The sequence below is a fragment of the Falco punctatus genome (genome assembly GCF_963210335.1).
Source record: "Falco punctatus genome assembly, chromosome: 2".
Lineage (NCBI taxonomy): Eukaryota > Metazoa > Chordata > Aves > Falconiformes > Falconidae > Falco > Falco punctatus.
In genome coordinates, this window is record NC_137581.1 from 76803375 (window position 1) to 76828703 (window position 25329).

The following is a 25329-nucleotide window of genomic DNA, read 5'->3' on the forward strand; positions in this document are numbered from 1 at the left end:
AGAGGCTATTACCATCTGATGACAGTCTTCAAGATCCCCCAGCATCAAAACGTCCTAGAACTGAGGAAGTGTCTCTTCCTACATCTGAAGATCAGATCAGCTGTGATTCAAGCAAATAAAGGCTGAGCTTTTAGTAGACCCTTCACAGGCTGAAGGCGATGCAGCCATATTTGAGGGTGCATTTCTTTTTGCAAATATTGAATCCTCAATTCCTGATTAAAGTACCATATGCATATTTGACATAGTGCTGTGGAGAAAGAAACTGGCAGTAGAAGACACAGGTTTCAGGAATGTAGCTTTGCAGAAAAGGAAATAGTTGGGAAGTAACTTCTAAGTACATTTCTACTTCTTCAAGACAGCATTGTTCAAGAAATGCCACAGCTTAAGGAGATCAAGCAAATCTGGGTATTGAAAAAACATACAGTAACCTAAGACTCTCAGTCGAAGTCCCTAAGCTGATGTTTATACAGTATTACGTCTTCCGGTAACCTGTCTGGCAAAAGAATGGAATTTCTAACAGTGTAAATGCATTTATAATGATTTGATGTGGTTGAAGACAAAAAAAAAAGAAAAAAACACCCAAACATTTTTATTCAGGCACCTTGGCTTTAATGTTTAGCAATGTGCAAAGTAATTCATCCTTTCCAGTACTTGTGGGTACAAAATAATTCATCCTTTCCAGAACATGTGGAATGGAAGCTGATGTTCACATGCTCTAAATGCAGCAGCATACTGATACGATTGAAACATAAATCAGAACTTGTAACTGCAAGGAACAAGAAAGCAAAGGAAGAAACCCTCTGATGACCTGTTACAAGCATTAAAGAGCAGAAGAAAGTTTTAAACTGTTTAATTCCTGTATTTGAAAAAAAAAATGCAGACATGAGATTTTCCTGAGGCAGCAGGATTTGAGTGTATACAATAGAAGATTTCCCCTTTTATTTTTTCCGAATCTTAACTCTCTTTAGCCAATAAAATACAAATCCAGTGTATGCTAAACTTGGAAAATTTGATTTCTTTTTAGCATTTAATACTTGTACTAAACATTTAGCATATAATAACTGAACCAAGACCTGTAGATTGAAAACAATGAGACCAAAGTATTTGAAAATCACTACAATGGATTTGCTATGGCATGCACACTTAGCTTCCTGAAGTAGAATGCTCAGCCATGGTATTCTGAGCTCATTCACTTATTTTTATTTAACGTCATGGACTTGATTGTAATAAGTAAGATAATTCTTAAAATGTGAGTAGTCATTCTAGCTAATGATAGCATGTTGAAGTTTTAAACAATTTTCTCTCGTGATTTAGGCTATTCTATCATTTGAAGTTCCACAACACACAGGAGGGGAAAGCTGCAGTTTATATTGAAGCTTTTTGACTTTCCGTCTTCCCTGGATTTGTTTTTAAGCTGTGTAATTTACTCAGTATTTGTTTTCTGTCAGGTTCTGAAAAAGTGAACTAGTACTTCAGAAAAGCAGAAATACAAATCTTTCAGAAGTGTTTAGTAAAAATTTCATGGGGAGGAAGTATTAACAAATAACAGTGTTTCTGGCAAATGAATGAAGTGTGTTGCCTACAATTTCAACAGAAATTAATAAGCAGAGTTATAGGAAACTATCTTTGCTTTAACCACTGAGGTGAGGATGGAGCTTCGTTAAGACTTACCCAAACCTGGGTTTTCTTCTAGTGAAGCATATAAAGACTTTATTACTAAGCAAAGCCACATCTAAAACTGTTTTTTTCCCAGAAAATTTATAGAGGTACCTAAATTAAAGTTCGTAGAGATACCAGAATTGATAGCTGAAGCAGATACTTGTAACTAACATGCCTTGTTGGACTTGCTATTGTCCAGCCTAAGCTGTAAGAACATTGGTGTTTCATCTTTCTGTAGGACAGCAACCCACTTAGCACTGTACTGCAGTGTTTTGGTTTATGCACAGCAAAGTATCCTTTGAATTCAGACTTACGCTTCTAAATACTAATTGCAGAGCTATCCTGATAGATATTTTTAAATCTTTTTGTATCAGTGTATTTCAATGTAAACTACACTTTTTGTTGAAGACTAGTAGGTTGGATATATTAGTTTAGTCTTACTGGCTGGTGTCTGTGGTCTTCACTCTTCAGATGCAATTAATTGTATTAATCTCATACTGTAACCATTCAGGTGGCATCCGCCTGGTACTTTATAGGGTTGAGCAACTTATTTTTTCTCTGCCTTGCTATCTAATAGGCACTGTAAAGTTAACGTGGCTTTTTCACTGCTGCCATTTTCACATCATGATCTCCATCAGAGTGCTCTGCCTGGTATTTTGTCTTCCCTAATAGGAATTTTTTTCCCTTTAGATCTTGTTGTCTTTTGCCACTATGATGTCCTACTTCTCTGCTGATTCTGTTACTTACTGCTTTGTCAAAATTATATGGCACTAGGTTTCTAACATTTTTCTATAAATGGATGCCATCATTCCTGTAATAAATTACTATCTTTAACACTGACAGTCAGAACTGGATTCCTGGATTTTGTGATCTCTTTTTCAGTCTCCAGTGGGCCATTCCCCCATAACGTTAACACTTAAAGACACTGAAAACTATTCTCACACTGTTCCTAGAAAGTGGGTTCATGTTTTGTTCTCAGTCATGCGCTAGACTCTGCTCCAAGAAAGAACATGCCCATTGCTATTTCAGTTCTTTCTTGACTGCTTCATAAGGTGATGTATTGCATAGACAATTATTCTTTCAGGGACGTTCTTTAGTCTAGGTTTGACTTGAATGTTATTTTAATTGGCCAGCTGAATTGTTCATACTTCAAATGGACCCTGAGTTCATATTCTAACTGTGGATATGGTGTAGGTGTTGTCATCTTAGTTTGTTTTGCTCATGCCTTGTGTGATGATCTTATACGCTCTGTAAGTTACCATGTTTGTACTATATTGATGAGACAGCATTATGGAAGAGTGCCCTATCTGCATCTTTCAACCTCACAGCAGTAAGAAGAGGGAGCTGAACTCATAGAATTGACTTAAGTGAGAGGCAGCAAATTACTGTTAAATGAGGAGCCATGAAACTCCTCACTAGGGGTGTCCAAGACCTGCTCCCATCAGCACCTTTGGTACCAGCATATACCCATATCCTGCAGGCCAGTCCTGGGGAAAAAAAAGAAAAAAAAAAATACTAAACCCAAAACCCCCCAAAAACACAGCTGCACAAAGTGATTTCCACAGGCTTTAAGCTTGCAGAGGGGACTGCTTGAGCAGGGGCGGTTGGACCAGATGACCTCCAGAGGTCCTTCCAACCTTACCCATTCTGTGAATGCTGCAGTTTGCAGTTTGGCATAGTTTGAATGAGCAAGTGATTTAATGCTTAAGATGGAGAAGTTACTTACCAGTCATGGGGGATCCATTGTGAGGTCCTCATGTGCTGTTTCTTCCCATCTTCTTCTGAATCACATGGATTTTGCATAAGTGCATGAAGCGTAATGAAAGGTGGGGAGTAGTTGTATCCGCTACAGCTACTGCACAGATGAAGTCTTCTGCATTGTCTGATAGTGTAAATATCTATGTGGACTATGTATCTTGGAGAGTTCAAGTTCCAGGCAAGTGATCCTTCCCCTTTTTTGGACTGGTTTTCTTGCATGTCTTACATGTACTTCCCTGGCTTGATAGTAGATTTTTTAAAAGGTCATATTTATAGCCTATTTCTGCATAATTACTAATATGTGTCTATGTACATGTAATCATTTTTCCATGTCAGAAAAAAGTGGTTTGTTTGTAACCTTAAGCCATGTGTCTTTTTTTTGTAAGTTCAGTGAAGGCCTGAAAAAGCGCAGGCTGCAGAAGCACCCAGCGTTGAGACTTCTGTGCAAAACCACCACTGGATGTCAGTGTTCTAACAGGATTCTTCCTCGCGGGGCTATAGGGGGAAAAAGCAGCAATAAAGAGAAAAAAACCCGCTTTTTTCTTTTTAGAAACAAACTCTAGGTGAATCGATATAGAAAATGTATGTTGTCACAAGCTTCCTTCTAAGAAGACAGGGTTTGCTTTCTTATGAGTTAGATTTTATAATTGATTAAGGAAAGTAAGTCCATACCATGATAGTGGTTTTCTGCTGGGAGATGTAAAATGTGTAACCTGAAATGCCACATGCAGCCCTAAATTTTCCAGGTGTCTTAAGCATAATTTCTTTTGAAAAGCTCTTAAAAGAGGTGAAAGCCAGTTTTTGATTGTCTTGCCTTGAGTTAGCAAGTTGCAGTACACAGACTGCTACAGGTACACAAAGTATTTCAACATCCAGGACCTGCTGCTGCCACCACCAGTGCTAGCACCTACTGCTCTGGGTGGGAGCTGGCAAAAAAGAGAAAAATGTTTGCACGCCCCACCCATAAGTCAAAAATTAATCGTGTGTCCATAGAATAACACCATCTTATCTGTTTTAAAAGACTAGATTGCCACATTATTTGTTTTCCAGGTCATTAAAAGGAAATTAAAAAGTTGAGGGCAGAGTCACTCAAAGTTGCAGGAGCCTAGGAGGGATGGCTATGGGGAGTGACAGGTGTAAGGGCAATATGCAAGCAATCCTCACACGTGAAGTATGTTCTGTGTGCAAGAGCAAGAAGGCTTACAACGCTTCTTTTTTTAATTCCTGCCTAGAAGGGCACCTCTTGCTGCTTCTACCATGTGTCAGGTTGGCAGTGCTCAGTCAGTGATAGGTCTTTCCATTGCTGAGTTACTGCTAGTTAAAATCACAAGGATTTCTTGCTCCTCAACAAAAATACACACGACATACTACCTTAAAAACCAAATACTTCTATGAGCCAGTGAACTAGTAAGACCTTGTTTCATATGGATATATAGCTAATTCTACTAGCAGTTTCAAATAGATGTTGCAACTTTTTAGATGGGGTAGGATTCACAACTGCCTTGCTCCTGGAAAGACTTTCTGGTGTGTAATAGTAGTTAATTTTTAGACAGCTAGACATCATGCTGGTATGCTATTGATGTTAGTTTTATGTTTTCTACTATCCAGCTACCTATATTAATGCATTTGTAATAATTTAACCACTGCCTTTTTGTCAAAATTTGGTCGATACTTGCCTATGGATTCAAAATAATCTGTCTTGTGTATGCATATTAAGTATGCATGAACTTCATTTCTTATAAAGGAAAGCAGGAGTACCAAGTAAACTATATTGTATGTGTGTTTTCTGCTGTAGCAGTTGCAGGATCATGAAGAGGCAGAGTTACATGATAATGCATAGTATCATAAGTGATATGATAACAGGATTTGCTATATGAAACCTATCTACTTTTCACGCTGCACTTTGTGCTACTGTGAACAATTTTTCTGTTGCAGTTTGAAGGCTGTAGATCATGACTGCATGTCAATAGTAAATTTCATTGTGGAATTTATGTAGATAAATCAGTATTACAAGTACATAGGAAACCAGAGGGAGGTCATTCCCAAACACAGCATACAGGGGCCAGATTTTCAGAAGTGCTAAGAGCTCATGGTGGAGGTTGGACTAGATCTTTAAAAGTCACTCCCAACCTAAACCATTCTATGATAAGTAGAGGCTGTGGCCTGATGTGTTCAGCGGGACTGTTTTGTCAGTATCTAAAAGCTCCAACAAACAGAACTTTTTAATATGAAGAATTATATGGGAACAGTTTTGCCAGTCCACTTCTAACTCACCCTGTAGATCAATGAATTATCTCAAAAACAGAATCTCCTTTCTGCTTCTGACCATATCACGATGTTTACCAACATACAAATATGTCTGTGCAAATATAGGGGAAGTGGTATTTCAAATTTCTTTTGACAGATGAGGAACACCATTGAGTACCTTCTTCTAACTTCAAGCTCCGGTTTGGAAAAGTGAAAAAGCCTATAGGGCATGGAGGCTAACAGCTGGGCTGTCATCCCTCTCTGTTTCCTTGGGATGAGGACAAAGCTCTTAGGACAACAAGCAGAAAGACGTTTGTAGAAGCCCCAAATGCATAAGTGGTCCTTGTGCACTGAGTCCAAAGAGGAAATGCTGGTCAGACAGACACGAGACAGTGCTCCCACGCGGTGGTACCTCCTGATTCTCCTCGCCATGCGGCAGGTGGGAAGGGGCCTTGGTTGTTGGGAAGAAGTGTAGGTAGAAATGGAGATGTCAGAGAGAGGAAAAGTCAAGGATATGGATTAGGGGTTTTGAGCTGGGATGTAGAGAGGTATCTGAGGGTTGATAACGAAAAGAGAAGGAACTGGCATTTGGGGAAAAAGATGTGGATGGGAAGCTGAGAGTGCGGAAAGCCTGATTACTGGTAGGTTGCATGGAGGGAGTTTGGTATTATTGGTGCAGAACTCTCAGCTCAGTGACGATCCTTCTCCCGCCCCCCTGGGGAGTAGGAAGGCTCTTTTCTTGCCACAAAACTCAGTTTTGCAGTCTCCTGCCAGCGAGTGACAGCAATCTCCAAAACCATGCAGACTAAGCAGAAACATGCCTCTACTCCAAACTTACGTCTATTTAAAGGCATTTTTCGTAATCTTTGTACTTTTTTTTTTTCTAAAAAGTGGTTATTTTTGGTTCCTTTCCTCCCGGTGAAGAAGAAAACTTGAGATTAGGCTTCTACAGAAAAGAGTTGTTTTAGGAGGAAAATACAATAGGCTGACTTCAATCGAGAGGTCTCCGTGCTGCCAGCTGTGAGGCAGGACACAGCCTCTCCCACTCTGCTCAGCAGCAGCGTGTCAAGCAAGTCAGGAGGCTTTTCTGGTGGGAGCTGGCACTGCAGACTCTCCAAGCAATCGACCTTTGATTAGCCAGCGTCTTGGGTTGAGGTGACACATACCACCAGGTTGCAGGCCCATGAAAGACTTGTTGCGCACATATCCAGCACAACCTCTGGCTGTGGGAGCAACCAGCCAGAGGTCCTGGCAGTCTTAACGGAAAGACTGACGTGAATTTTGGTATTCAGAAAAGTCTACCCAGCAAAGAGCATTCAAGGTGCAAGACAGCACTACATTCACCAGGTATTTTTGCCCACTCTGGTGCCTTGTTCCAGACAGGCCTGCTCAGGAGATCTCTCAGCCCTTCCTTGGGAGCGCTTACACTGCCAATAAGCTCTGAAGCAAAATCCCCACATTTGGTACCAATTATTCTCCCTGAGTCCCCCAGAGCCCCACACAGCAGGTCTGTTCTTCCTCACATGCAGGCTTTTGGGGCACTGCCATTTTCTCCATGCTTTCTTTAGGGAGCTGGCCGAGCTGCTTGTTGCAGAGTGACGGCTTGTGGGTGCTAAGGTTGCCCTGACCTGGCTGCTCAGGCCTTTACCAAGTGGCCTTTTCCCTGCCACTGCTCTTCCTGCCTCGTCCTTCCATGCGTGAGAAGGTCTCCCATGCAGCCAAATGATCTCTGCCACCCGCTGAGCCTCCCTCGCCTCCCGCCGGCATGGCCCGCCTGAGTGCTCCGGTGCCCCGGCCGCAGGTGCTCCAACACCAGCAGAAGAACTGGAATGTGCAAATGGGGAGCAGTTAAGTTTTTCCCCTGCCGGTTCCCTTTCATGTCTGCCAAACCAGCCTACACTGCTGTTTTTCTTGAGCCTGACAGCCACTTTCAGCCAAGTGATATTGCTGAGAATCCGGCTGCTTATTCCCTCAGCTGAAAGCCCCAGAAAGCCATGGCCCTGAGGCCTCTTGGCCTGCAACCCGAGAGGGTTTGCCTCTTAGAGCATGAATAATTAAAAAGGTTCACAGATTTCTTTCTGTCTGGAAACTGGTCGTAAATCGGGCTTGTCCAGGGACTGTGAAAACCTGATCCTGGTGCTCTTGAAAGGAGAAGAACCTGTTTTTGTCTTTTAATAGGGGAGCTCTTGGTATCTTTTCTGTATGGGCTGACCGGTGTTTGTCTTTACTCCCCCAAGTCTTCATGTTTGGAGTTTCTTTGTGCTCCAGTTATTTAAAACTGGCTGTCTGCAGCAACTTTAGGTTCATTTCTATGCATCAAGCGCACATACACATGTGTACATGCTCTTGCCTATATGGGTGTACTTCTTTAGTATTTTCCATTTAAAATGTTATCACTGTGAGTTACGTTAACCAGGAAAGCTTAATTTTGAAGGGCCTGATTTCTCTGACATTCTTCTGTAGATTCTTCCCTTGCGTGATGCGATTCTTAGGCACAACAATGATGATGATAAATAATGTCAGGTTTTGTTTCTGTATAAACTTCTCCTGTGTGTTTAGTCAGCAAAAGTAAATAAATAAGCTGGGCAGGCATTTTTGTTCTGATTTCAGCAAAGCTGAAATAAGGCATTCTTAAATGTTGTTTGCTTAGCAAAATGGAAATAGGCCAGATTGAAATGGGAATGGCTATGGCTATCTGTGTGATCTTAGCCTCTTTAATGGAACTAGTTTAAAATGGTAGTTTGAGCTAAATCACTGAGTGCTGCCTCCTGCATACCAGGAGCGGCAGGAGCCTTGTGGATGTTGTTGTTTTCCCTTTTCCTGGCACAAGTGGGGTCGGCCCACCTGGATATACTTACAAATAAATAGCGGGGCAGGAAAGAAGGTATGAATTTACTCTGCAAGTAGAAGAGAGATAATATGTTGGCTATGCGCTCCGGTATTCTAAATTTGAGCTTTGACCCCATGAAAAAGCTGCATCTCTGCTGTATGATCGATTATTACAAGAAGGCAATGTCTGGAGCCAGCAACAAGCTAAATCAGTGTTTCTTGCTTGCGTACAAAGTAATAACACAAAACAGCCTGCTGCTGCAGTATTTTGTCTAGATACAATGTGTGTAATTTAGAGCAGACAGTACAGTAATAGAGATGAGTTATTGGTCATGGCAATGTATCTCTTGGAATGGTGAATAGTCTGTAGTGGGAAAGTGTGTGTATATAAAACAATTCCACTTTGTACCTAGACATTATTCTTCAACCAAGAAAATCGGAGTACCTTTCAAATGCCTGGTATGTATTAGTTGCTGGAGTAGGTGCTGGTAGTAAACACGCTGTTGTTCTATTTCACTCACCGTTTTTCCCAGAAATAGGGAAGCAATTTTCAAAATGGCATTGGAAGTTTGCAACAATGTAGGAGTCTTACCAAGTTTATTTACACTTTCTGTTTCTACAAAATTTGCAAATCTAATTGTTTATATAAAACAATTATATATATATAAAAAAATAAAAAACGACATATAAATCAATTCTTTATATGAATTCCTGCCAGGAGCGGAGATACCTTACCTTATAATGTGACAGGATTTTATCTCATTTTTGGTAGATGTAATCTAAAGAAATTTTATGTTCCTAACTAGCTAAAAAAGCAAAATCCAACTTTTTTGATGTAGGCTGAGGAAGTTCCTTTCCTTTTATGTTTTTCAGTCAGTGTAGAAGAGCTCATGATACTGAAGAGAACGGAGTGGGAGCCAGCGGGGGGAACGGGGAATATAATAAGATTACTGAAAATAACAAATAACAAATTATTATAGCAGTCATAAGATAAAGTAATTCAGGGGTTTGAACATTAGCATTTTACAAAACATTTCACAAATGAAGAACATCTAAACTGACTACTTGTCCTTTTTTCTTTCTTCTTTCTTTCTGCAGTGAGGTGGTTTTCATTTATATAGTTTCTGGTTGGATAACCCAAGGTTAATTTTGGGGTGAATTTTTAAATATGACCTATATATACATAAGGGTAAGGGTCATAGTGGAAGGGGTAATATAACCTTATCTATTGTACACATATTTTTGCTATATAAATAATTACTGTTAGAAAGGGATAATTATATTCTATAACAGTAACAAACAACTTTAAATATTGCCTCTTAGTTTTACTAGCAGGATTCAGGTGCAGTCTGCTTTCTGGTGCTTAATGAATTCAGGATCATGTCTGAGCATTTTCTTAAAGTATCCACATGATGGCAATATTGCTAATCTTTAACTTCATTAATTCAACCAACTGGCTAGCTGGTTTTGATGCGGAATAAGGTATGTAATTCTACTAGAATACTGAAGTTCTCTGTTTTTTAGAGGAACTCTTTCTTTCATGATTTGACTTTATATACATGCTAGCTGTTATATATATGGCCCATGTTTACCTCCCTGGCTTCAGGAGGAAAAAGTGAACAGCAGCACCACTTGATCTGTGACACCACATAAATGTGTTGTACCGTGCATGTGGGTGATGCTGAGGCTTTGGAAACGTGCATTACCTGTACAATGGGAGAGTAACAAAAAGAAGAAAGGAAGTATGAAACAAAGGTATTTCCTCTGTAACTGAGGACACAGAATGTTTTGCAGTCCCTTGTTCCTGCTAAGTCTCGTGCAGCAATTACTTTATGAATCATGTCACAAAGACACTTTTGTTCTCTGTGTTAAAGAACATGCAAAGCTTGGTACATACCCCCTACACTACCTGGCCTGGGGAGACCTCTGCAACCCCACATAGCCTACTGCAGGGTCAGGACCTGCTTCAGATGACTGCCAAACACAAATGCAAAAGAGTCCCCAGCATGAATGAGGGCAATGTAAAAAGGCTTATGGCAGAGGCTTCAGAGGAGGATTGGGAAGTCTCTTGCATGAATGGAGACATGCCTGATAGAGCATACCAGCACAAAGGGCTGGTCACTGAGGAAAGGGAGATAGAGAAAGGCACAATGAGCAATAGTGGTAACAGTGGACAGCATCACAGATGTCTGGAGGTAAACTCGGTTCTGCCCAGAAAACCGCAACACTGAAATCAAACCTCTTTATGAGGCTTTCTGTGAGTCTCAGCTCAACACAGGCAGGTTTTTAACAGGCAGGAGGAGAAAATGCTACTTTCCCCTCTTTTTCTCCCCCCCCCCCCCCCCCCCCCCCTTTTATGAGGTGCAGTGGAACCTGTAAAAGGAATTGTCCCTAGTGAGAACCAAGCAGTTTCTGAAATGGTACGGCTATAAAACAAGAGAACAGGATCTGGCACCAGTGAAGTAGCTCAGCTGAGTTTAAGCAAGATCTTCATTAATGTCCTTAGATTCTCAATGTGATAAATATGGGCGAGTTTTGGTGGAAACTGAAAGAAAAATGTGTTCTTTTAGCCAAAGTAACTATCATCTTGACAAACATTTTGCTGGATTGTTATTTGAATGAATATTTAATGTAAAACATGCAACCTGCTCTAATAAGAGCACATTCATAATTTCTAGCATGCTAGTCCTGTCCAAAATTCACTTGGCTTTGCTCTGGGTAAGGGATACCTTAAGAAGGAAATGTTGGACTGCAGCTCCGCTTGGCTGAAGCACACAGTACAACATGAACAGCTGTGGAAGCCAGATTTACTGCAATAAGCGAGGCTGCTAAAATCCTGACATTACTTTGATTTTTTTTTTTTATGAAAAAGTCCAATATAGAGTTTATGACTTTTCATACAGTTATTTATTTTAGGAATAAGAGATCTGCCAAACACAGCAGGTAGTTAATACCCAATTCAGACTGCATTTAAATAGGAAAGGAGCTATTGGCTACATCCTTTGGGATTCTGTGATTAATCTACAGGGAGCTGTAGGTGGCTTTTTCTACATGCATTCAGGTGAAACATGAGTTGGAGTTGATTGCCATTGAATATCTTGAAGTTTAAATCAGAAGTAGCAGATCATTCAGCTCATCCTCTGCTGAAATATTCCTTTCCTTTAGACACAGAAGATAGGCCCGCTGTAGGTGTCATCAAGCTGGGATGCAAATTCAATCCCTGCCTCTGTCCCGGACATCAGGTGTGTTACCCATACTCTAAAGTAAGTGTTGTTCTGCTCTGCCACCATCTGGTGTCTGAGCTGGACACGGGTGCCTGGTGTGAACTACAGCTTTCAAGTGATTCTCCTCAAGTATCCCACGCCAGGCAGCAGTTGCCTGTGGTCAGCTCCAGCGGCCCTGTTTGGACCCTGCTGTTGACAGTCAGCTCTGGCATCTCATCTGATTTGGGGGATGATAGGGTTCAGTCACAAACCTGCTTCATCCTGCACAGGGCTGGGGCTGGGTGTCATTGGTTCGTGCTGAACAGGCTGGTCACTTTAAAATCCCTCTAGTGAACTTGGCAGCATTCATCTAACTCTCCTCTTTGCTCAGTACTCATCATGAAAAAACAGGGATAACAATCCTTGCATCCCTCCTGAGGGTGCTCTGAGGCTAAATCCATCAGTGCTTGTGAGACTGCCAGTGATGCGGGTCACATAAATATCCCTGCAGATGCCACAGGACAGGGTAATACCTTCCATATTCCAAGTATCTCATAGGATTTCCTGGGGTTAATGAGTTAAATGCTAACAGTGCAGACATTATGTACAAATGTAGCAGCCATTAGGCATTTATTAACATAAGGCAATAGGTATCTGGGCTTAGAAGCTAAACCTCTTGTTGGGTAGGGCACTGCAGCTATTTGCCACTGATGTGACAACCCATTCAGCAGGGTTCCTTAGGACCTTTTCTAATCTAACATCACTGTTCAGTTGTTGTCACAGGAGCTCATTTGTTTCTACTTTACCAGACCCACTCAGCAAGATTTTATATTTTGTGTCTTTCCTTTACGATAGTAACTATCACCGTCAGAGAGATGAGCTGAACGAGTCAGGCAAATTTTAGGTCCTTTGATGCACAGAGGTGTTTCAAAGCCCACAGACAAATCCAGATATAAGGGTGTTCTGACAGTAATTTTCAGAAATATTATCAATAAGTTTAAGCTCTGTTCTGTATTTTGCAGATCTTAGTTTATAGACAGAGCAAGCTCCCCATGGCGTGAAAAAGTTATGATTATTAACCTGGCCCTCTTTTATGTCTTGAACCATCAAAAGAGAGGATATTTTTAAAGAACACGTAAGAATCGTTTTATACAGGCTTCCTTCAGAAATCTCAGATCTGCTTATGCTGAGTTTTGTTCTTAAAGAAAAGCTAAAATCTGTCCATTTCACTCTTCAGCAACTGAATTAAATCTTCAACTGGTCACAGCTAGTTTGAAGAAGACAGATTAATTTTACATCTACTGTATCCTGCAGGTGAAACAGTTCAGAATGTCAGCTGCATCCTTTTCCGTCAGCCACCCGTTGGCAATGCTAAATCCTCTGGCAAGGCCAGCCCTTGGTAGATGTGTGTTGCGTGTTAATGGTTTAATGGCAATGATGATTTTCTTTCCCCTCTCTGAACTGTCAACTGAGCATTTTACTAATGTAAAAGAAAAAGTTAGAGGGGTCAGCTGCAAATCTCTGCCAGAAGGAAAGCACGGTACTGTTTTTCAAGTGGAAAAGAGAAGTAAAAGCTGTTAAAATGTAGTGCTAATTAATCCATATTTTTTTATGGATTTCTGACCAAAAGCACCCTCAGTATCTGACTTAAAATGTTGCTCCTTTCAAGCTTTTTTTCACCTGATCAACACTGCAAAATGCTTGCCTGCTGCTGATGACAGGAAAAGGAAAGTTACAGTGTTTGTGAATAGGATGTGGATTTAGACTAGGTGATTCGTTGGCAAGGAATAAAATATCAATTCCCAAAAGCCAATAAATCCAGAAGTTTTTTGTCTTTGAAGAGTTTATTGTCTAGTTACTGATGCAATAACAGTAATGAGCTATCGTGTGGGAAGAGAAGTAAAATTATCTAGGGAATGGAAGAATAAAGATACAGAATGAAGGTGGAGCTTCATAGTATATTTTTCTAATAATTATCTGCTATTCAGTAATGTTTAAAAATGCAGTAGCAACTTCCTGCAAGCATGGAGTCAACCACATGATTTCATATAGGTCATACATTTTCAACACTCACAGTTTCATAACAGTGTCAACCATAAATAAAGGAATAAATACTAGTATTAACCCTGGTCATATCTGATTGCTAGAGATGGATCAAAAATAATAATAGGATGTGAAATGAGTTGGTTTGTAGCCAGTATGTTAAAAAGCTGTACAAACAGCACAGATCTTTTTTAAATGAGTGGTTTATTATTTATTATTATGGTATCCAGCATGCCAAATCAGTGAAAGAATGTGCAGAGGAGACAGAGAAGTCAGGAGGGAACCAATTGCAATACTGACTTTTAAAGTCTATTTTCTTGTGCTCGTCTTTGGTGACCTATATTTGGCATTTCCCCTGCATTACCTGATTACAAGTTTGGGTGGTAAAATTAATAGGGGGTTTTGGTGCTCTGTTTAGTAGTTAGTGATACCGGCAGTCAGTGTCTGAAAGATGCAAAAACATGAGCTCCATTCTTCATCTCTGACCAGTGTATGAGATCACCCTATAATACCCCAGAGACTCTAAAGGTTAAAATTTAGTTACTCGTTTAGGCAGAGGGAGTGGTTTACTTTAGAGACAGTCTAGGCATAAAAGTTTGGGAAATCTGACTACACAATGTATAGGCTGATATCCAGTATTTGTAATCTATTTGTTATTATGTATATGTCTATATCATGAACCTCAGTCAGTACATATTCATCTTGCTTACAAAGCAGCCAATAGACCAGGTGTGGTTGGAGAATGATTAACAAGTGAAGTTTTGACAAGCATCTCACCGGGATGTTGTCTGGGACTGAAAGGACAGTTTTTCCCTTCCTTTCAGGAAGTGATGGAACCTGCCAAGGAGAAAACAGAATGCAGGTGGCCAAAACACATCTTCAAACTGTCTTGCAGAAGGAACAGAGGAAACTTGAGATGGGGCTGGGGAAAGTGAAGAAGCCCCTGCAGCAGATTGGGTTGACAGAAGTTGCTACAGAACTGGTCATGTTGAGGGAAAGCCTGAGCTGTATGCCTAGAGACCGTAAGGCCTCCAGGGAAAGAAAGGGCTAATTTGAACAGACTTGTGTCCAGCAAGTGTGAACTTCTCTAAATACTGATATTCTCCCATTTTGGCCTTTGAGGCAATGAGACATTCAGAAGTTCTCTTCAAAACCCATTTCTGGTTTTATGGGTCCGCTTGCTTGTGTCTGCCATGTAACTTCTGCAATAAGGTAGCAAACTAAAAGCCAGAGGACTCCTAATTGTTTTGGGATTCTGGGAGACGATGAGTTTAAGCTGTGGGAGGAACCTGAGGTGTCGTTGCTAAGTCCAGAGACTGGTGGTTGCACTGCGTACTCCAGCACTTAGAGTGTGTTGCTGAACATAGGATCTGCATCACAGTAACACGCCGAGAGATCCCAAGTAAGGATCTGTGGCTGGATCCTGTCCAGACTCCAAAGGCTGGATGGCCTGAGAACTGCAAAGAGCTTCACTCCATGGGTAAACTGAACGGCATTTTTGGTGGGGCATCTGTCAGCTGACGGTGCCAAGAGTTGTGTGTGAATGTGGATCCAGAAGCACTGTGTTTGTTATGGGTTCAAGTCACTAAATGAGCACTTCAGTATTACTAGGGATGGAAATACCTTTTCCTCACTCCCACTTGTCTGCTGTTGGCGACTTACATAAATATAGCTGCAGAGTGATGATTTTCCCTCATTGTAAAGGAAGCAAATACCAATTCCATAAAACTATAGGAAACGCTAACAATTGTAAATCTGACTTGCTGAGCTGACGGCACTCAGTGAAAGGAAAACATTTTACTCAACTGTCCCAATTTCCAGATACTTCTTCCTCAGCTTCCTTTCAAGAGTGAGGGGATTTAACGTAATCTAACTTTGTGTACCTGATGTAACCCAGATCTGATATAACTTTATCTGATCTTTACAGTATAATTGTTTCTGTAAATAAAATATTGAAATAAAGGTATTCTCTGTGTTCTGTTTAAAATACATATATTAAAGATAGGAAGCTGTGGGTGTTAAATCTACCTCCTCTTTCAAACAATACGAAAATATTTAAGCAACTCCAATGTTTTTGATTAATGGGCAATATAAGTGAGTGCTCTTTCTTGTTGTCTTGGATATTCCTTCATTGTTGTAATACTGCCTTTGAGTGATGCATCTACAAACAGAATGGGAAAGTGTTTATGCAGTTAAAGGTTTACATGAATTATTGCAGTACTTCCCTTCTACACATACTTGTAATGACACTGTTCTTTAAACTTCTCAGAGAAAGCCAACTGTTAAGATAAACTGTACACAAAGAAGATTATAAAGTTGTCCTTTTTTTATGAAATAACCTTGACTACAGTGAGCCAAAGAATGGTGATGCTTCCTTCACAAACACATACTTGGTGTAAGAACTTGGATTTTATATCACACACGTTTGAAGAAAGGAAAGGAACTCGAGGTTATGTTCAACAACTACTTTTTGGTCTCTTCTTTCTTTCTATACCCAGGTTCTTTGTAGTTGATTTCAGCCACACTGGCCAAGTGGGAGTTTCCATAATCTGTCTGAATATTTCTTTTAACTTTTGCTCTTGTCTGGTCCCATTTTTCTGTTATTAACTGGATCAGACCAAATCCTCAGCAAAACTGTGGCAATCTCTTTAGCCAATAACCTGCCAAATACCTGTCAGCTCCCTTCTGTGCAATTTACTTTGTTGAATTTCTCACTGTGTAAATGTATGCTGTGTTTGTGTCCAGTCTTGTCTGTGCTCAGTAAGCATTTCACCGTGCTTATGGTAGTTAGATGCAGATGTGATGTCAACTAGTCAGTTGACAAGAAACTGTCTGAGCTGCTCTGGTTAGATTAGAACTAGAGGACCAGATAGTTTGTATGTTTTCATGATGCTACATCTTTGTAAAGGATATTTACGATGATGTCTCTGACCAGTTCTTTCAGGTTTTTAATTTCGTTTTCCCAGTTTTGAGCAGCTGACAAAGATCTTGTTGCAGATGCTTAGGGACATGGTTTAGTGGTGGGCTTGGCAGTCCTGGGTTAGTGGTTGGACCTATGATCTTAAAGGTCTTTTCCAACATAAATGATTCTATGATTCTGTGATTCTATTTCTCTACCTTGTCAGTAGTATCTTAGAAACCTGGTGAAAATTTTTGCCGCTGTAGTGGGTGACCTTGGCTGCATGTCAGGTGGCACCAAGCTGCTCTATCACTCCCCCTCTCCTCAGCTGGACAGGGGACAGAAAATATAATGAAAGGCTCATGGGTCAAGATAAGGACAGGGTGAGATCTTCATTCTCTGTTTCTCTACCTCTTCCCCCACAGCAGTAAAGGGAGACAGGGAAAGGGGACCTGCAGTCAATTCATCACATGTTGTCTCTGCTTCTTCTTCCTCCTCACACTGTTCCCCTTTGCCATGTAGGGTCCTTCCCATGGGAGACAGTCCACTACAAACTTTTCCAGCGTGGATCCTTTCCACTGCATACAGTCCTTCAGGAACAGACTGCTTCAGTGTGGGTCCCCCAGGGGCGTCACAAGTCCTGCCAGCAAGCCTGCTCCAGCCTGGGCTTCTCTTTCCATGGGATCACAGGTCCTGCCAGGAGCCTTCTCCAGTGTGGGCTTCCTATGGGGGCATAGACTCCTTTGGGCATCCACCTGCTCCAGCATGGGGTCCTCCCTGGGCTACAGGTGGCTATCTGCTTCACTGTTAACCTCCATGGGCTGAATGCACAGCCCACCTCACCAGGGGCTTCACCACGGGCTGCTGGGGAATCTCTGCTCCAGCGCCTGGAGCCCCCCCTGCCCTCCTTCTTCACTGACATTGGCATCTGCAGTGTTGTTTCTCTCACATATTCTCACTCCACTTTCTAGCTGCTGTTGTGCATGAGGCTTTCCATTTACATGGATTTTGTTTTCTAATTTTGGATCATTTTTAAGTGGTTTTTCTTTATTATTTTTTTGAGGTTTTCTTTAATTGCTTTCCTCTTCGTCCATTTTTAATTTCCACTAGGCATAGTGAGTGATGAACAGAAATTTTATACTGACCAGCAACTTTCATATTCGTTGCAATTAGAATAAGAAACATCTAGCAAACTCCACACTGTGATTTGTGGAAACAAGTCTAGCCAGTACTTCCTAAAATTATTCTTCTATGCTCAGCCCACCTTTGGGTTTTGGCAGACAGCTCTCCATCTACAGGTCCTAATCCCTGTTGCTCATTTAGTGTGGTCGTTGATTCCTCTCAGTAGCAGTGAGCCTTCTGTCAAATCACTTCTGATACTATTAATTCCTTAAGAAAAAGTAAGACCTTTCTTCCCTATTTGAAAAGAATTTTTTACACTCCCCCAAGTTTTGTATTTAAAATTTAATCGCCAGATAAGAAAATAGGAAGGACTCTTCTGGTATATTGAGTCCAGCTCCCTTTGTCCAAGGGAGTAATGTCTCATTATGTCTTACATTAAGTGACCATGTTCTATTTTAATATCCATTTGATTGCTTGCCCTTGCTAGTCTTATCAGAAGACTAGTCCAGATATTCATTATCTGATATCAGCAAACATTTTAGGTAAGTTTTCTTTAAGTTTTCTTTTTGGTTAGTTTTTTCTTTTGCAAATATTTTCTCTATATATTCTTGTAAGGAAAGCCTCACCTTACTTTATTTCTTGATCTTCCTTTATTAAAAAAAAAAAAAACACCTTTCAAATTGTTGCTATGCTTGTGCAAATAATTGGGAATTATACAAACATTAAAAATTTTAGAAAAAAACTTCAATCCATGATTCTCCAAGAGAAACCCAATAAATTATAATAATTGTGCTTTTGTGCCATATCACTTTTACATTGATTGTGATACTGAGGGACAACGTTTCTAAAGAAAATCTTGAAGATTTTACAACCACGGTACAAAATGATATCTCATTTAACACATGAAGTATTTGTGAGAAATTACAGCAAAAAAAGATAATACCCAAGTTATAGGTGCCCAGAAAGCCTGCCATTATAAATGCACATTAAAAAACAGCCATTCAAATAAAGAGGAACACACATTACAAAACCTAGTGCACCACATCACTGTCAACTACTGTGAGGAAAATACAAAGCACAATAGATACATTGCCAGAAGCATACTGAGGTTTTGGTTTTCATTTAGAATGATTCCTTTTAAGACCCCAGCAAGCCTGAACAACAGGCTTATTGTCTTTGGGTTTCATTGCTGAGGCACGGACTGAGAGATGCCTTTGGCTTGCGTGGTGCCGGTCCCATTGCAGCAAGCGGCTGGTACCTTTCTCCTGTGCTGCCAAGGCCCTCCAAGAACATGCTGTAGTTTGCAGGCATGATGGTGAAGATGGCATTCATTTAGGAAGAGGCTTTTACAATACGCTTGGGTCTGGCTTCATTCTCAACGTTTTGCCATGTCTGGCTTTCACAGAGGATGGCAGCTGGTCAATATGCAGAGCATCTCACCCAGTCAGCTTGTGAGGTTTCTACAAGAAGGCATGAGCATCTCTCCTTTGGTCATACATTGGAGTTGGAGTCCTTAGCACACCACTCCTTTGTCAAAGCCCTGCGCAAGGAAAGGGTGGCTGGCTTCAGGTGGTGGTCCTTGCCCCTCAGCACCGCCTGCGGCTGGGGGAGGTGCAGCTTACTTTGGCTGGAGGCATTGCAGGCAGGACAGGATGTCTTCTGACTGAACGGGAGAGGATTTCCCTCTGTACTGATGCACGGCTGCTGTTCAAAGCTTTGATAATCTGGTCATGCTTAACGAATTGACTGACACTTCTTTCCAGCTCTGGACCATGCTGTTCTTACCGTAAAAGAGAGAGTTTCTACAGGTAGATGGCATTTACAGTGCCACACCTCATTTCAGGAGGATTTCACCAGGTACATCTGTGTGTATTTATTATACTAATAACCAATTGTAGTTAAGTTTAACTTGTGCATTACTGGCCTTACTGTTTCTGGCATCATCAGTGATCATGCTACTGGAGTTATGAATTCTCTCTTTGCTTTGTTATATTGAAATAGCTGTGTAATGTAACTTTTTAAAATCAAACATACTCAAAATAAGTGTGAATGAAGAAAATCTGGGGGGTGGGGGTGCAGCAACTGGATTTGTGTTTTCTATGTCTAAATGTTTAAAGAAACCTGTTTTCAGTAACCTGTAACACAAAAATAATTTGTAGTTCATACCCATAGTGTATATATTTCATAAACTGGTATATATGAGTACATAGTGATCGATTTAAGGAAATTTTGTAAAGCATCCTTAGGCATAATAGGGCTTCATTCATTTCAAATGTGGAAATTAAAGCTGGTAAAATAACATACATACAAATAAATGAATGTATAAAGAATATATAAAAATGTATATAAAAGAACTTTAAATAAATCCATAAAATGCCACTGGAGAATTTTTTGAATGTTTGTGGATGCTTTATTTTAATTAAGTGAAAAAAATACTGAAAAACACTGAGTTATTGGCAGTTAAAACAAGAATAAAATTGAGATAAAACCGACAAATTCATATGTAAGGTATTAAAAACCCAGAGCAACTAGGTGTAAAAAGAAAAAAATAATGGTTTTGGTATTTTCCATTTAGCTCTGCCCAAACTTCTGTGTGCCATAATCTTGCAGAACTGAGCCTTAAATGCTTACCAGATCAGCAGGCTGGCTGAGCAAGAACATCACAGTTAAATTGTAAAAATAAATAAACAGAACTGTTCTTGTCTTCTGAAAAAATGCTATACAAAAGAGCTGTACAAAATAATTTGTAGAAGAGGAATACAAGTGAGAACTATCTGTATCGGATAGATCTATTACCTTGTGTAGTTCTCAGGTAATGTTTTATTCGAAGACAACAGTAAGGTTCCGTAGAGCACTTCTAGGTGGCCTCTCTAAGTACTTTCACCATCTGATAGTCTTCATGCACCAATAATGGTATGTCTTTGTAGAGCACTGGAATGTTTTCAGCCCAGTTGAAATAAAATCTCAGGCTGAAGCCCACATCTTTCTTTTTCCCTGCCTGTCTTGGCTGGTTTCAGTATTCTTTGCTATAAATTGAGTCATGTGTGCCGCCCTCAGCAAATTTAAAACCAAAAGAGAAGTGAACTCATAAGCTAAGCAACCTGGAGAGTCTATAGCAGAGGAAAACAGGAGCAAGAGAAAGGACTGTCATAACTAGGAAATGAAAAATTTAAGAAATCGGTGAAAAACAGAAAGAGGCAAGAAACCACATCATCCCTGGTATGGGAGTGAGTTTCTTTTCTTACTGTCTTTTCAATGCTGCCCTACTATAGTCCTGTCAGACATGGCATAGGGCACAGCTCTGCAGGCAAATGCAGCAGGACTGCAGAGCTATGGAGATGAGGTGCTGCCACTTACCTCTTCCAGGCGACAGGATTACAGGTGTGATTTTGAGGACAATGCTTTTTCCAAAGCCCCTAGCTGGCAGCAGAGAAAACAGCAGCTTGGCTGAATCCTGCAGCTTACTCCAGGCCACAGATGGAACACAGGTTCCTCCAGACAGACTACACCATCATGCAGGCAGAGCCACTGGCCCCAAGGAATCAAGGCACCCAAAATCTGTTGAATGTACCTTGCCTCCCCTCCCCTAAATGTCGGGCAGACATTTGATTAGCAACATCCAACACTTGCAATAATAAAACTAGAAAGAAACAAAATTAAAATGCAACCTTAGTCTGCGGCTTATGGTTGGATGCAGGTCTGATTCCCAAGATACACATCAGGTTTTGGAGCTGACAGTCCAGGACTCGTGGGAGTGAGTCTACCCCACCTTCCAAGCATTACTCTGACGTCTTTATTCTGTCAACAAACCCAACCTTTAGCCAGGAGGTGGGAAGGTGGCCAGGCACATATAGCTGAACTCTAAAGGGAGCACCATGCTCTAGGGAGCCCCCCTGGAGGTCTTTCCCCTCACGTAACTCATACCTGCATTTTTCTTACTCCAATATTTGGTTTCAGATCTACACATAAAAGCCTGAGAGCTTCTGTCTGCAGCCAGGCACTTTGGTACTCATAGGTGATTTCTTTGTTTCAGCTCACAGCTGCTCTGCTGTAGGAAGTATGAGCTGCGCATGTACTTTCACAGATTAGACATTTTAGGTGTTTAATGGCTATTTCCCTTTTGCTGGCTTGCTGCCATCCCTCTCTTCCCCTGCTTCCTAATTTATTAACATTTGTTAACATTCATATTAAATATTATGGAAGAAACCGTCACCCTACTATCCCCAGCTCATTACCAGCCTCAGTTAGAGGTTGCTTCTGCCACATTATCATCAGCCAACCAACAAATAAACAAGTTGTTTTCCCTAGGATGTAGCTGTTAGAAGACATTTGCTTCCACTCAACTTCTGCTAAGTTTTCCATGAGACAAATGCTGCTCATCAGCACCCTAGCTACAAAACCCATCTTCTTTTCAAAGTACTGAAACATCAGCAATTCTTTGCACAAGCAATTGAGTTCTAACTCTGTTTTCCGAGGCTTATTAATACTTCTTGACTTTTGCTCTCCTGTGTTTTCCATATAACAAGTGCTTAGCCCTTTAAAATGTGAACAAATAAAACAAATAGGCAGCTCACTGCAAAGTGGAAGTGTGGGATTACTCTGTCAGCTTGCCCTTTTCTCACACTGCAGGCCTGAGAGCAATTAAATAAAGCTGACATGCATTAGCAAGGCAGCCTAATTGAGCCTGAATTGCTAGGGAAGTGGCGATAGCCCAAGCCAGTATGGATTTGAGAGCACCCCCATTAGGGAGCGTTGATCAATACCAGTGATTATGACATTTTAAGAATAAAATTGATTGTCCTTGACTCAAGTGGGAGGGAGGACTCACTCTACATGCCACCAGTTACAACCACTCAATATGAAACACTTTGTGAAATGGCCATTGCAAGTCTTTCCTTGCCATCTCTCTTACAGGGGCAAAACTCCCATGACTTTGATACTCTTTGCTCTGGAGGCCTTTTAGTTAAAAGCTCTATAATAGACTTGGAAGTATTGACAACAATAATAAGCTTATGGGTGAAATTCTGACCCCAGTAAAGTCAATCAAGCTAGAATTTTACCATTTTATATATCCATGCACATATATGAAGTATATACATATGCTCTTAACAAATCTAATCTGCGTATCAATTCACTCCTTTTATTCACTCTTTTTATTCACTCTATTTTCTAACAGTTTGCTTACCAAAGATCTTTTAGGTGTGAGCTAATGAAATGAATGTAATTTCCTCATGCTTAAAGCAGAAAATAAAATTAACTACCTTTTCCCTCAGGAAATGTTCTTCAAAAGAGAAAAAGAGGGAAGTCAGTGTATCTTAACTTCCTTCTCTGTGGAGCATTTTAAGCCTATTCATACGTTTGAGTAGACGGAAAACTGTCTTACAAACTGGCAGGTTTCTCAGTGAAGGGAGAGACCTCATCTAGATCTACTGTGAAGAAGGAGGGGTAACATGACCTCAGTTGAGGTCCTCTGATTTATGCTCGGTCAGGATCAAGCCTCATTAGGTTCAAGCATGTCTTCTGATGTCATGGGCAAAAGAATAGGAAACGATACAAATTAAACTGGGAATCAACATGACCAGGTGCCCATTTAGTGCTAAGAATAGGAAATATGGATAATCGGAACACATGGACTAAGCTATATGAATAATACCTTGAGAAAATGAGTGAAAAAGAACATACCTCTTATGCTGCATAGCAAAGCAAGGCATGCAAGGAAGAGATAACATATTTTAGTAGATCAGCTGGGGAGAAAAAAAGGATAAGCTTTCAGTTCTTCTTTAAGCTGCTCCTGGACCTCATGAAACACCTTACCCTCGCCTATCATTCTTATACAAATCATCTCGTGGGATATACGGCAAAGCAAACAGGAAATTAGCAGTAGATATTTACAGGTGGACACAGAATTTCCATTAATCTTAGTACACCTATGTGAAAAACCTTAACTAGCAGCTGACTGTAGGAATGGTCTAATAACTTTTGTCTTAGATCAACAGAACTTCTAATTACTGCATTTGGTTCATTTCCTCATCTTATTAGTTAACCCAGACACATTTCTTGAAGAAATTAGTGAAGTTTTGCTATGGTTTATCAGTTACCTCACTTTAGTACTTGCACTAGGCATTGTGAAAAAAACAGAACAAATACACCAACCAGTTCACGACCCAAAGAGCTTCCGTCTGCCAGTGGCTCTGGATTTGCAACAGTGACTGTCACGGTGCATCTCTGGTGCTGCTTTTCAGCGCAGCTGTTCCCTGACCAAAAGGGGAAATCCTTGCTCACTTACTCCAATCCTTGCTCCTCCTTTCCCACTGCTCCTGCCCTCCCAGGCATCCCTTTTGTGGCTCTCCTCACACCTTTCCACTCGCTGTGTCAGTTAACTACAGTGTCAGAAAATGATGCCATTCTTTGATGTAGTTGTTTTCTGCCTTGTTAAACTGATTCACAGAGAGGACCAAAGTGCAAAGTTGTGGCTGGGAGCTGGGGCAGCAAGGGCAGGGGAAATGCAATCTCACCACTTCAGTAGATTGCTGCATCAACTCATGGATCATGGTGGAAGCTCAGCATAAGACACAGTTAAAACTGTGGATCAGGTCTGCAGGGACATGAACACTCTTGATGTATCCTACATGTAAACTACCAGATGTAGATCTAGCAATGACTTCCAGTCTGAGTGGCATTAACACTCACTGATGCATTACGTACTCCTCCAGCACCACAGTGTTTTGACTTCCGCAGAGCAGAACGGTAGGCTTGAACATAACAGTTTCTTCAGGGCCTTAAATTAACGTATCTTGTACTTCCAGCCAAAAACTAGATCACTTTTTTCTGCCCACCTGCCATGCATCTGAGGAAGGTCTTGGTCTACCTCTGTGTCCAACTCCAACCTAGCCTTCATGTCATTAGACCAGTCTTTTATCACAATTTGTTGGTCAGGTCCCTTTCCTGCAGATGAAGGGGGTTGGTAGGATACTGTTTTGCGAGGGAGCTTCTGATTTTAATCCCACAGGCTCAGTAGTGACAGGATGGCACATTTTCTTTCTTTGGTCTATTAGCCACTTTCTAGCAGCAGTATTAGAGGTGACTAAAATGTTTTCTTCTCTTCATTTCTTTTGATTTGTATTTGGTTGTTTGTGATACCCTGAATCAGAATTACACATCTGGCATATTCTGTGAGATAATATCAAGGAATGCCATATTTTAGATGGTAAAATCCAAGGTGATTGGAGAACACATAGTCCACCAGCCCTGAGGGAGGATGCCAAGGTGGGGAGAAGCATTCTTGACCTCATCCCATCCCCACATGTTGGTCCTGGTTAAGATGCATCTTTGAAAGAGCTCCTTGTAGCTTCAGAAGCTGCCAGCCTCTCTGAGCCCAGCCTCCATCCCTGTTTCAGATGCATCCATCTGTACCTGATCCTGAAGCAGTCCCCAATTTTTCATGATGTTCCAGAACTAACCGCAATACGCTTTCACTGGCATATCCCATCCTCCACCTATGCTTCCCTGCCAAGTCTCCCACCCCTGCTTCTCCTGGAACATTGCACTGAAGTTGACTAAAAAGTGGTG

At 40.9% G+C, this 25329-nt stretch overlaps 2 protein-coding genes across 5 annotated transcripts in view; one reads left to right on the plus strand and one right to left on the minus strand.

The window, feature by feature from the left end:
• The window catches only part of CHAF1B (chromatin assembly factor 1 subunit B), a 20487-nt gene extending 17974 nt beyond the window's left edge, over nucleotides 1-2513 (plus strand). For both annotated transcript variants that reach the window (XM_080376243.1, XM_080376244.1), the window contains exon 14: nucleotides 1-2513. In XM_080376243.1, coding sequence (XP_080232369.1) covers nucleotides 1-119 — 119 coding nt within the window. In that variant the 3' untranslated portion in view covers nucleotides 120-2513.
• Nucleotides 437-25329, minus strand: part of CLDN14 (claudin 14) — a 105799-nt gene continuing 80906 nt past the window's right edge. For all 3 annotated transcript variants that reach the window (XM_080376250.1, XM_080376252.1, XM_080376251.1), the window contains exon 2: nucleotides 437-25329. This exon is cut by the window's right edge. The gene's annotated coding sequence lies outside the window, so the exon portion shown is untranslated.